General features: G+C 42.4%; 1 protein-coding gene across 20 annotated transcripts in view; it reads left to right on the plus strand.

Annotated features, from left to right (window-relative positions):
• Positions 1-13,891, plus strand: part of FOXP1 (forkhead box P1) — a 376,283-nt gene that overhangs the window by 262,307 nt on the left and 100,085 nt on the right. For all 20 annotated transcript variants that reach the window (XM_074550350.1, XM_074550351.1, XM_074550347.1 and 17 more), the window contains one exon: positions 2,457-2,585. In XM_074550350.1, the coding sequence (XP_074406451.1) occupies positions 2,457-2,585 (129 nt within the window). The remainder of the gene's footprint in view (positions 1-2,456; positions 2,586-13,891) is intronic.

Here is a 13,891-nt window from a genome sequence, read left to right on the forward strand (position 1 = left end):
AGCTTCGTGGCCAGCTCGAGTAGAGAGCAGGCATTTCTTGCATGGCTACTTGTTCTGGGAATCTTCAAAAATTTCTGGCAGCCAGTTTAATTGTGCAACCTCTCAGCTGCCAGAACGGATAGAATATGATCATATCACATGAAATGCATGCAGGGTCTGCTATAGCAACTGTATTTCAAAGAGACAACACATATGGTGACTGGTTCTTTTTGGAATAATATCTATAAGTTGATGATGTTTTATTCAAAAAGGCTGTAGCTTGAAAGGTTAGGGATGTTCTGATTGTTTAGTGTATGATTAAAGAAAGGCTTCTGTGTTTTTTTTGGCCCATTGAATCTAATTACTGGGAACTAAAATGATCATTTGATTGCACATTTACCTGGAATTATTCTTCTGCAGAGCCAGTCTTAATAATATATAATAATATGTTGCGCTTGTACTGTATAGAGCTTCTTGTCTGAGCAACTCAGAGTGCTTTACAAGTATTCATTAATTAAATAAGCCATACAACACTCCTGTTAAATAAGTGAGTATTTGTTGCCTATCCGCTTAAGTCTTGTAGGTTTTATTTCTGCTGCCTCTGCCCACCCTTGAAGATGCTTTAACAGCTAAATAAGTTAATTCAATAAAAATAAGGTATTTTTTAACCGTTCTTAGCGCTTTCTGCATAAAGCTTTCTTTTGTTGCATTGAATTCTTTGGTAGGCTGTAGAGTTTCCTGTTTCTTGATGGTGCACCATTGAGGGGGTGGTGGCTGTGTGTGTCTGGAGCCCAGATCCATGCCCAGCAGCTCCCTGCAGCCTTTGCAGGGACATGGACCATTTCAGAGATGTTATGGGTGCACTAAGCTCCAACCAGCTTGAAATGCAAAATCTAATTTTACCTGCACTGTGCCAAGCTCTGCTGGAAATCGCATCCACCCCTAGAGAGTTTTTCTGATCCAGTGGAGACTTGTTATTAAATTGGAAAGGAGGGCTTACTGCCAAAGCATTATGAGGTCTCTCCTGCCCACTTGCCCTGGTCAGCTGTAGTGGTTCTTCAGTCCTCTGAGCTGACCAATGTCTCTCCAAAAGTAAAAAGATGGGTCTAGGCAATTAAAATAACAAGGTTTTACTGGGGTGGGGGAGTTGGGTTAGAGTTTGCTGACCTTGATATCAAACCTTTCCCAGCAGTTCTACGCTGAGATTAAACACTGCAACTTGAAGGAGCAGGTGAAACCTGAAGCATATCTGACTTCTTAATTAAATAGGTATTAATTAAATCACTCAGAGAACATACACAGTAGGAGTGGGGAAGGCTTTTTCCCTCCTTCCATGTAGGCATCTTGCAAAGGGACTATTTTTCTTGTTTTACATTAATGAAGTCTTCAGCCTTCCCACTTTTCCACCTACACATGTACTGAACGTCTCCAAGGAGACCAGGGAGGCCCGGTCCGGTGCTGGTGAATCCTCCGGGAGCAGCAGGCTGGGGTCTCGCCAGCACAGCCTCAGCTGTGCCACAGTCTGCCTTGCAGGGATCATCCTTGCTGTCCCCTGCCTGGGGAGCCAGTGGGGAGCCAGGGCAGGGGCTGGCTCTTCAGCTTTTCCTCTTTTATCTCCTCTTGGTTTCCTTTCCCCACCTGATGGAGAAATCAGGCCTTGCAGAGCAGCTCCAGTGTTGAGGGACTCTTCTCTGCTTTGGATGACATTTTGCAATAATTTCCCCACATCCTGCTTGCTCATGCTTTCAGGGTCATGTCCCTTGCCCCTCCAGTGTCACACTGTCCCTTTACTGCTGTGCCCCCTCCCAGTGAGTCCCCACAGCTGGTCCATCATGGGCTGACAGTGATTTTCATCGGATCATAGAATATCCTGAGTGGAAGGGACCTACAGGGATCATCAAAGTCCAAGTCCTGGTGAGGTGAAATGCTGTCCCAGCTTTTCTTTGCATTCTCTCCAGCTCCTTGCAGCATGGCTCTGCCTGCTGCTGCCTCTCCTCTTTCTCCCACTGTGGCCTTCCAGAAGCTTCCCTGATGTTCCCTGGTGCTCAGGGGAGCAGACAGTGATATATGACTGCCCTCTTCTGTAAAACCAGCCTGATCTGCTGGAGAGGAGGCATCTGAAAGCAGAGGAGATTGCCCATTAGTGAGGAGGGCTGCGAGCTGCTTCAGGGGCACAACAACCACTCCATGGAGCTCACCGCCAGGATTCCTGCAGTTACTTGAGGCTTCCACCCAGGAGGCAAACATCAGCTGCTGCTGTTTTTCTCCTTAGTCAAAATGGGAAATCAGTGGTGGGATATCATCCCATTGTATGCTAGGTGTTGCTGTTGTGGAAGCCACTGCTTTCCTCTCTGGAGGTGCATCAGGAGTGGAGTGGTACTCCATGACCAGGGATTGCTTTGCCCTTATGCTGCTTGTGTAGCTCCCCGTGCCCTCTTGACTCTGAACTCAATTCTCCAACCTCTTTCTCCCTACAGGCTCTCCAGGTGGCACGACAGCTTCTCCTGCAACAGCAGCAGCAGCAGCAACAGCAGCAGCAGCAGCAGCAGCAGCAAGTTAGTGGATTAAAGTCTCCGAAGAGGAATGACAAACAGCCAGCCCTTCAGGTAAGGGGAGCCTGTGAGCCTCTGTGAGGGTCTGGGGCTTGTAAAAGCTGAATAAATGCGTCTTCCATGCAGACCCTGGGATGGAACCTTCAGGGGCTTCCTCCCTGTGTCCAGAGTGGCTGTGGCTGGTGTAAGTGGCAGCAGGATTGATGCTGGGTGCTCTTGAAAGTCCCACCTACGGCGTATTTACAAATCGTGAGCGTGTACTTTTATTAGCGTCTGGTAGGGTTGGATCATGACAAAATGGAATAGCTTTTGTTACTGTGTCAGTGTGCATAGGAGATTTGCATTAACATTTCTGTTTGATTGCTGTTCCATTTGTAGTCTGTGTTCACTCAAACCGTTGATTTGCTGTGTCAAGGATATTGGGAAATGCTAGGATATCGTATCATCGGTGTGTTTTTCCCCCTTTTATTGTCTGCTGATTTATGGACATCTTCAGAAATAAAATCTAAATATTAGAGGGCTTTGTGCTGTTATGAATTCAGAGAGCTAAAACCAATACAGCATTCCCAAACAGAAGATGTATGCACACATATGGGGCTTTGGAGTACATTCTGCTAGTCTTGTGGGATAAATCACGGGGAGTTAAAGACAAGAAAGACCTATTAGGTCATGTATCACAGTTCCTTTTTTTTCTCTTTATTTTTTTTTTCTTGCTATTCTAGTGCTAGAAATCCCAAGTGATGGTGGGACTGCTATTATTTTCCTTCAGATAGCTTTCCATAACAAAGCACACGCTCAGGAACTTTCCACTTTAATTCCATCCTCTTGCTCCAAGTAATACTGCTTGTATAAATACTGAGTCAGTCCCTTGCCTTGCCTCGTGTTCGCACTCCTCAAACATCTGAGATACTAACATGTACTTGCCAGTTTTGGCAAATTATATGTATCTAGTTCTTTATGTATTTCTTAAACTAGCACTTCCAGACCCTTGACCACTTTGCTGGTTTGCAGCTGGTTATTGCTTTTATTACTGCAATTGCAATTGCAGCATGTCAGTGGATTTTTGATAATAAGGTCCTGAATGCAGCAGTTCAGCTGCAGTTGCACAAAGCCCTTTAGCTGGGACATTTATCTTATCTCGCTCTTCTGTATCTGATGCTTCAGCCTCTGTAGCCCCAAATTCTTTCCGGATTTTTTTTCCCTCTTGTTGTCATAGCACGTTGTCAAACTCATGTCTGTTTTGCTCTTTCTACTTTTTTTTTTTTTTAGTTTGATATACTATCACCATGAGCTCCCTGACAGCATTGCTGCTTCTCTTGCCTTTTATATGTGCTTCAGATTATTTTCCTGCAAAAATACGGATGCTAGGCTCTTTAAATATGTAGTAGAATATGGAAGGTAAAGCCAACATCGCTAGAGGCCTTGACAGTAAAGTGAGAGGGCCTGATTCTGTGGTTCTTCCCCAAATAAAGCTGATGGGCAGTTGAAGGGGAGTTTTGCCTGAGAGAGGAATAGCTGTTAACTGCAGCCCTTGGCCCAGCGTGGACAACGCCGAGCTTTGGTGTAGTGATTTCATCTTCAAAGCATTTTGCAAATACTAATCTCCAAAACATCCCCAGAAGGAAAGTCTGATAAGTAAGTAGCATTATCCCAGTTCTGGACTGGGAAACTGAGGGATGCGGGTTAAGCAACTCACTTAGGATCACAGAGGGAATTGGGTTTAGAGGTAGGATTAAGATTCATGAGTTCCTGGCTCCCACCCCTGTGCTCCGGCTGCTGGACAACACCTCATGCTTTACAGCCGGGCTATTATTCTTTTGGAAAGTATGAAGCATTTTGTCATTGGGCAAATATACGTTTTATTGGCAGCATCAAGAGCCATAATCCAAAGCGTTACATTAATGCTTTCAAAAATATTTTATTTGGTAAATCCATAGCTGATCCATATGCCTTTTAATAGACTCTTCCACTGGGGACATTTTTAATGAGAGATTGTGCTGGCTAGGTCCAGTGTCAGGTACTAAAAGAAGTGCTTTGTTGTGCAGATGTCTTAAGAATAGCTCCAGAGGATGAAATATGACTGTGTTGACCTTTCAGCTGTGAGCTTATTTGTCAGGATTCAAATAAGTTGAAAGGATCAAACCAAACAGTTTCCGTAGTCAGACTGGGAATTGTGTTGCAGAGGTCAACAGTGAAGGCCACATCGTGGATTCCATAACATAGCCAATTGTTGGTACGTATTAAAGTACTGGAGCAGCTCCTGCAGTCAGAGACACAATTAAAATTCTAATTTATTAATGTATACAGAGAGCTGGCCCAGCCTGTCACTCACTGATTCAAATGACTGCCCAGTCTTTTTTTTTTTTTTCCCCTTCTCACTCCTAGTGCTTTTGCAGTCTGAAACATACTGGAAGTCCTCTTGGATGTAACACCCCCAAGTGCATCCCTGTAATGAAAATCTGTTGCTGAAAGGAGATGGTGCTGCTGGGGGTAGAATTTTTCAGTAAAATTGCACCCACACAAGCACCCACAGCCCCTCAAGTCAGATGGGGCCATGCTGATGAGGTGACACCTATTGCTGACAGTACATAGAATAAATATCAAGGGTGGGGGGAAACGTGCCCGTTTTTCATAAGTTTGTTTAAATAATGAACAAGGTATCTTTGGGCTTCATTTACAAAAATAGATGTCTCATTTAATAGCCACAGCAGTTAGCAGTCACCTTGTTTTTTTGTGACAAACAGGCTTCATGTATAACAAGAACACCATAGGCGTCGCTCATCCCTGCTGTGCTTGGCGAGGGCACTGGTGAGCAGCGCCCAGCACGAGTGCTGGGGAGCTTTGCATGGAGCAGGGAGGGATGCTGTCTGCCTGGGCTGCTGCTTCTCCCCGAGATGCTCCATGGCCCTGCCTGCCCCAGGAGCAGGGGCCACTGCTGGGGCTGGAAATGCACCCTCTAAACCCCACCACCACAAACAGACGCAGATTAATCTGGTGTATACTGTGTAGCTAATCTGTTCTCACCTTGTGGATAATTTCCTCTATTCCTTCTTTATTCCCTGATTAAATAGCCAAGGTACTTAAATATATCCCAGCATCCTGTGGCCACACTGGGACATGGTGTCTTCAGTAGTGTTTAAGTGACAGTGGGCTCCTGCAATGCTGTTTGGGGTCTCTTGATCTTGGCAGCTCTACCTGAAGATCTGCTTTTAACAGATCGTGAGATACTCAGTGTGTAAGAACTTGGACGCAGGACTGGAGATGTGCTCTGCTGATAGCTGAAAAACCCCAAATCTCCAAATACAGGATGACTCACATTTTGAGCCTATCGCACACTGCCGTGGTTTAGATTTGGCAGTGACCTCCGGTTTCGCAGCCTGATGACACAAACAAAAGAAAATTGAAAGTTAAGAAATGGATTTAATAACCAGCAGTTGGGGAAAGAACATAAAAAATACCAGTTCCACAAAAATTACTGGAAGTGAAAAAAAGACTAAAGGCTGTTTGATAATATATTTGCCATAGACAGTGGATTTCCTTGAATATGTGAAACAAATAATTTAACAGACCAGGTATGCTTAGGATTTTGAAAATGTGCACATTTTTCCTGGCCAAGATAAATATATCTGTATTAATAGATGTATTGATTAAAATTTGCAGCTTTAATTGCCGATGCTCTTACCGATTATTCATTTTGGTTCTTCAAGCATTTTAGTTGCTGGCAAGAGCACACAGATTGGAAACAAATCAAGAGACACATTTTTCTCCCAAGAAAGTAAAAGTGCATGTGTGTTTTGGCAATACTAAAAATACAATTTTTTTTAAAGACGTAAATGTTGTGTGTTGCATTGAGCTGGAAGTTGGATACTGGACTGAAAACAAATTTAGGATGTCCAAATCAGTATCTCGCAATTCAAACCCATCACTTGACTTTTTTTTATGTGATTAAATGAGATTTCTTGTCTGATCATTAACCTGCCTGTGTTTGGAGAGAAAAAATAATGAAATTACTGGGATGGAAACTTTTGTTTTTGCTTGGCAAAACAAAAAAATAAATCTTCTCTTTAAGTCACAGCCAAGAAAAGAATTTGGGTTTGGTTTGAATTCTCAGGGTGAGACTGGGGGAGGCTGAGAGGACAGAGCTGTCCTCGCCTTTGCATACCGCTGCTTTTTAAAGCAGCCTTTTGGCTGGGCTTTTGTAGAATTTAATTTGCATGCTGTATTATCTTAATATATCTTTCCAGTATCTTGAGAAATAGAAGAGGGCAAGAGGAAAAAAAAATCACTGTAGCTTGATGTTGGGGGCAGTTAGTATTGTTTTTTTTAATGAAATTAGAAATCTTTGGTTTGACAACGTAATAAACACCGAGAGGTGAAGGGCAGGGTATGCTCCGTTTCACTTGGAGCACACAAGTCTCAGTTATGTTGTCTCAGGTTTTACACCCAGGGAACCTTTTTTACATAGTGGTAAATTTAACAACTGGTAGAAAAATTGTCTCAGCAGATGATTTGGCAGAAGAAGTAAATTTTTATTTTGTTTGTATGAGTATCTCTCTGTTTCACTCTTCAATACAGAAATTGATCAGAATCTTGCCTCAGTCCAGCCAGTGGGAATTTTGGCACCAACTCAGCTTGGGTCAAGATTTTGCTTCTGCAGGGTTTGAAGTTTGCCTATGAAAATTTCCCTTGAATCTTTCATTATCTGTTTCTGACTTTGGAAATTAAGCAAAGTTGAGTTTTGCTGGTTTCTACCAAAGAACCACTTAGTTCTTATTCACTTTTCACTCCTAAGCTCAATTATAAATGTTAGTCAGTTCTTGGAATGTGTCTGTGAAATGCAGACATCATCCACCCCACAAACAGAACAAAATCTGAGTCAAATCCTCAAAATTACATGATCAGCTTGAAAATTATGATACTAAGGGTTTTTTTTTTTCGTGACACCTATGGGCTTTTTTTGCTGCCTTTTAATATTTTTTAAAGCATTTACTATTCAGTTCTTTAGACTGAGCAGAAAGGTGACAAATGTGTTTATTCTTAAAAGAAGCCTGTGATTATCCTGTAATATCATGATTCAAAAAAATGAAGCTTCTAGGAAAATACCAGTATATTTGGAGAGCTGGCAGTGTGAGGTACTGTCAGCAAACATGATTATTCCCATTTTATAGCCATGTAAACCCTGACAGAGAGATATTAAGTGACTCTCCCAAGATTGGAGAGCTGCAGGCCCTCAGTGGTGTTGAGGTGTGCAGCTCTGCTGGGATATTTGGGAGTTTGGCATTTGAGTGCTGGAAAGAAGTCAGTCCTGAGGGGCAAAGTAGAAGCCAGGATCCCTCATTTTTAGCCCTGTATCCTGTTCGAGCACCCTGAGTATAATTTTCTTGCAGGTTTTCTGCTTTGACATTAAGCATTTACAGAACGGGTTTGTAAAAACTGTGATTTCTGCCCAGGTTGGGAGTGGGAATGTGGGGCGGGCAGTGCCAGAGCCTGAACGTGCCTCACCCACCTCGGGGAAGGGGAAAACAAATGAAACCTTCCTGACTGGTCAGAAATGTGTAAATTGCTGACAAAATGACACATGTAATTAAGAGTGCTCCTGCCATTTTACCTTGTGGTTTACACCTACAGTGTTGAAAAAAGAGAGTGACTCCCACCTCGCTAATTACCATTATCACTGAAATGGTAGGGTTTGAGTCATTAGTTCCATGTGCATTTAATTAGAGGAAGGCTGAAATTGGATTTAACTTATTACTTTTTCATGGATCACTTTCTTGTCATCACTTCAAATTGGATTGCAGCCCCAGGTAACTAATTATGAGCGCCACAGGATCAAGAGTGAAAAAAAGGTAATTAGGAATAACACTGTTGGACCCTTGCTGGTAGTCCACTTGTGCTTGGGAAGAAATGAGAGCGGTATTTTGTAGTATTACAGATTAGGGAGTTAAAGGTATGTGCTGCTGCCAGGAATGATGGGAGACTGCCCCCTCCTATAGCGGTTTATATGATGTACAGCTGGGTTGAAGATGTTATAGCGACATGGTTCCACAATCAGCTCCTTAATACCGAGATTAAACTTGTAAAAGCAACAGATCGGTTGTAGGTATGAGGCATCTCAACAGCCGGGGAGCCGGGGGTCTGTCCGTGTGCGACTGCACGGCGCAAGTACAGCGAGCCGCGATTGATAACAAATTAATGAACATATTAATGATCCGAAAAGATCGTTCACATCCGACAGGGAGATGTATCAGTCAGGAGGACTGCAGAGAGCCTGGTGATGTGGGGATGCCAGGGATTGAGCCTGCCTTGCTGCCGTGATAAAATCATGAAATCAGGACCTCGCTTCTCTTTTGTTTGCTGGAGAGGTTTCTTTTTGTTTTGCTTCTCGTGGGCAAGGCTCGCTTGGTTGGATTGTCCCTCTTTCTTCTTTTTTATTTTTGATCTTGGAGATATGATTGCCAAGTTCTGCTTTCTTCAGAAAATACTTTAAAACAAATTGTTTTATTTCCATGTGCAGAACAGAGTTCAGAACTGCAAGTAATCAATTTTATTGACACAGTCTGGAAAAAAATGTTGATGAGAGTTCAAGGATGTGAAAGGATTGAAATTTCAAAGTACCCGACACCGAGTGTAGGAAAATTTCAGAAGTAGTTTCATTAAGCAAAGAAATCTATTGTGTGTGAGGATCTGTAAGAGGAAAATCTGCTCTAGGACCTAATGATATTACAAGGAGGTTACGGCAGCTGATTTTTGCCTTGAGAAGAGGAAAAGTTTCCTAATTTCTCCTAATAGTGAATCACAGTTCAAAGGCTAGCACAATTTCCTTAAGTTGTTTAAAATGGCTTTTAATGCTCTGTTAATGTAGGCAAATATTTGTGACTCAGTGTTGGGTAAGTGCCGCTTGCTCATTATTTCCTGATGCAAAGCAAAGGGTAGGAAATTCTGTGAACACCATGCAGAGATGCTGAAGAGACTTAAGAGTAACAAAATTCAGTTACGGAAATTAAGTCTTTCTCATTTACTTGACATTACAAAATAAATCTTGAGATTAAAAGGTATTACCTTTAATACAGAAAAAGAGAATCTCCTTTAATACATCTCAAATTGATTTACAATTTTTATACATAATATTCATCTGCGGTTGAAAAGGGGGCAACCTAAGGTCGAGTGATGTAGTGTTTCCATTTTTCCATATGAGTCTTACTGTGTGTGATAAAAGCAAACTCCTTTATTTTGTCAGTCTGCAGGAATTTCTGATGAAGTGCAGGGGTCACTTTTCTGTCAATTTGAGTAGGCAGCATTTTTGAACTACTGTTTTTTTCCCCCCTCCTACAAAGTGTGGCCCCGATCTGACACACGCATGCACACACACACACACACACACACACACACTTAGAGTGCTGCAATCTGCAACTTATTAGTGCGCAGTGCTGGAGCCTGTCCAGTGGTTAGAAAATTTCCTGAAGCCTGGAATAACAGCAGTGGGTGCAAGTGCCATGGAACAGAAGTGACAATGAGGGGCAGTCCGGCCCGCCTGGCGCGATGCCCGGGCTGGAAAACCAGCTGAGATAGTCAAACGCGGGAAGATTGACGCGGTGCATCTGGGAAATGCTCAAAAAGTTGGGTTCTTGAAAAAATTACCTTCTGTGATCGTAAGACATCATCTGTTTTCCTACAGAGATTGTTTATAACAGGGTTTTCAAGCACTTGTCAAATAACCAGGAGTGAAGGAAACAGGCTAAAAATCTCTTACCGTTCAGATGAGTCCTGGTGTAGCTGGAAAAAAACAAACTCCCGTCACAGAGATCCACAGCTTCCCGAGGCAGAGGGAGCCTGGGAGAAGGAGAAAAGGAAACTCTTAGTCAAAATCAGCCCAGCAAGCACGGGCTGTGGCTGGGGAAGGTAGTTCTGCCAGGCTGATGGGTGCAGTGCTGGCACGGTGAGGTGAAGTCATACCTAGAAACTGTTTTGTGCAGCGCTTAGCTTTTGTTACTGAGCTGTGATATCATGGGCAAAATATTATAAACATAGCATGGCTATAGCTTGCTTGTGTAACAAAAGATCAGGAACTTTTATTAAGTTTGTTTTCCTTGTCATATTGTAAAAATTTATTATGTGTACTGTGTATATTAGAAACAGATTTGGGTAATTCTGTCTAAATGAAGTCATCCCAGCTATTTCCAGACTGTCTGTTTTTGGTTGTGAATAATTTTCATACATCAAATGGTTGTCATATTTAGTAGCTCTCTACATTTTAAATAGGACATATCCCATTTTGAACTTCCACGGACTTTAGATGCCTCTTGGTTTTTAAGGTTATTTTGTTGCAGGAATATTGTAAAGAGCTGCCAGTGGCAGGGCAGGGAGTGCTGGAGGAGTCGCTTGAATTGCTACAGCAAAATAACAGGTTTGTCACAACTGCAGTAGTACTTGTGGCTTTCAGCAGCACGCACTGGGAAGAGCCTGCCAGATACCTATTTCAGCTTGTCCCTTTGTGTTCACACTTTGCAACAAATATGTTTAAAAAACACTAAAGGAAAAGTACTGTGTATCAAAAATCTCAGATAAAACAATTCTCTCAAAGAGTACATGCTGCTGCTTTTTTTTTTTAACAGAAGTGTGAAAAGTTAATGTTTAAATGTTTAGTGTTTTAATTTAAATCATAGGCTCATCTACATAGCAGCTAAGTTGCTGTGTCTTTTTTTATTTATATTTTTTAATCCTCAAGGTAAAGTTTCTTTAGTCAGGATGGGGAAGTGCTGGTGTTCCTCACACACTGACTGAGAGGAGTTTGCACTGGAGGAGTCTGCAGTGATGAGCACAGAGCAGAATTATGCCCTGAAACCATCAACTTTGCCAGAAATACTTGGTTTACAGCAATTTGTTTAAAAAGAAAAGAGAAAGAAAAAAAAAGGCAGGAGAGAAAAAGAGAAGGCATTTTGATCTGGCCTGCTGGAGTGGAGGAGAGCAGCTGTTTGCCTCATGTGTTTAAATCTCTAGAGCTAATATTGAAGTTTCAGGGCAACAAGTGCAACATAACAGAATAAGAAGAAACTAAACCCAGGGAAACAATTGGAAATGCTGCTTGGATGTGGCTTTGGAGCTTGACAGTTTTACAGCTGTGTCATCAGGTTGGCAAAATATTTTGTGGTGTGTGCAAAGAAAAGCCTGTTGTGTTGCTGAAATGTTTTTATTTGCCTGATATGTGTAATCTTCCTTTTATAAATTACTAATCTATTTAAGGTGTAACATTAATGGCACATAATCTCAAGTCACTGAAAGCCTGGAAAATTAAAGTAGACTGAAGGCACAAGAAAGAAATGTACTTTGTGTCAGGCTGAAGTTCGATGAAGCATGGAGAAGATGGAATAGATTATTAAATAAACTTTAAGAGGAGATGGAAAAAGCACTGAAATATCTCATTTTGAAAGGAATTAGTTTACTTGATTATATGCAACTGTATCACACTCAGGAAAGTATAAGACAAATGAAAGCAAAACAAAATTTAATTGAGCTATTATTTTGCAGACTTTGGCTCCGTTTCAGACAGCCTAATCAAATTGCACTTTTCTCAAATAACTAATGTTAAATGCAGTCTACCAACAGATGTTTAAACAGAGACTAATTGGAAAATCTACATCCTGGGTTTAGCATGTCTAGCTGAAAAAGTTTTGAAATGGCTTTGGAGCGGGGTAGGAGGATGATGGGAGGAGTTCAGTCAGTGATGGGTGCTGGAGGGGGGAGCCAGGAGACAGATACTGGTACTGGAGCTGATGAGGTCACCGATGCCACCGAGGTCACTGGTGCTGTAGCTTGGGACCATTGGCCCTTCAGAAAGTGTTTTCCATCCTGTTGTACCATGAGATCCATGCTGCAGCTCGGTAGCTCATGCCATGTGCCAGCGTGCATGGAGTGTGTAATGCAGCACAGCACACGGATTGAGGGTGTTAAAAGCAGTACAAATTACCAAAGCTGTGCTTCCTTGCCAGTTCTGTCATTGTCTGACATTTTTTAAGCGGTTGCAGATTTAAGTTATTAACCTGTGGTTTATCTCAATGCTGGGCCTTTTATGACACATCAGTGCATCCATGTGGACCCCTTGGGTGGGTTTAGCCCTGAGTTGAACATCTCAGGCCAGATTTGACCTGGGTTTGAGTGACAGCCATCCAGGGAGTATGCTGGAGCTGAGGGATCCCAGTGAGATGGATATAGCTTCCCTTCCTCTGATTTTTCTTTCAAATCAGTTTTACACCAAAGTCACTCTAGTAGCAGGAGTCCCTGGAAGTGTTCAAGGCCAGGTTGGAGCAAGCTGGTCCAGTGAGAGGTGTCTCTGCCCATGGCAGGGGGCTTGGAACTGGATGGGGCATAAGGTTCCTTGTAACCCAAACCATTCTGTAATTCTCTGATGATTATTTTTTGGTTTTGTGCATTTTGTTGCTGATCAAAACTCTGGGTGAAAGAGTTACTTGCTGGACTTTGAGCAGTGTTAGTTGAGCAGGTGCAGTGCACATTTCCACATTTGCTTGGAAAATTTTATCCCAAGGACTTTGCTGTCCTAGGGACTGGTGTTTTGTGCATTCAGACAGGTAGGAATAGAACTGAAAGGAATTGGGGTCTTGTCGTGAAAAAGGCAAAAATCAGAAATTCTTGTGAAACATTTCCCATGTTTCATTGGGGAAAAAAACCATAGGCAGTATGTAATGGGGAGTAGCCAATCTGTAAGAAAAATAATGATGTACATATAAATATATAAATTACCAATTTTACTGGTTGGAACTGTAGAAAAGGCAGATTATATTTTATGGCTTGTAAACATCAGGACAGATATTTCGGGAGAACTGCAGACAGCTGTAATTTTGTGAATGTGCACAAATTACTTGGAAAACAAATATTCCTCTGCCTACACAGCTGTATTCACAACCGTGGACCAGAATGCCTTTTGCATGATGCTCACGCCTGGTTCTGTGGAATATAATATGCTCAAATGAAGAAAATGTGATTTAAAAGTGAAGCCAGAATTAATACTTGCTGTGAAAACCTGTATTACTGGCTGAGGTGTTGGCACAGGAGTGGATAAACCACTTGAGGAAAAATGAGAACTAACCAGGACGTTTATTTGTGCTCAGATCAAGAGCTGAATGCTCAAACTTCTGTAAGAGAGATGAAGGTGCCTGTGTCTTGCAGAGATGCCTCATTTTGCCTGTGCTACCCTGCCGGGTAAACACTGGGCTGGATTTGGTGGTTACAGAGGTCTGCAGGATTGCATCAGGTCACCGTGGGGAGAAGGGGTGTGGGAAGGAGCTGGGGACTTCCCTGGCTTCGCAGGGGCTGTGAACCCCTGGATTTCCCAGCCCTTTCCTCCC

Source organism: Zonotrichia albicollis, chromosome 12 (genome assembly GCF_047830755.1).
Source record: "Zonotrichia albicollis isolate bZonAlb1 chromosome 12, bZonAlb1.hap1, whole genome shotgun sequence".
NCBI lineage: Eukaryota > Metazoa > Chordata > Aves > Passeriformes > Passerellidae > Zonotrichia > Zonotrichia albicollis.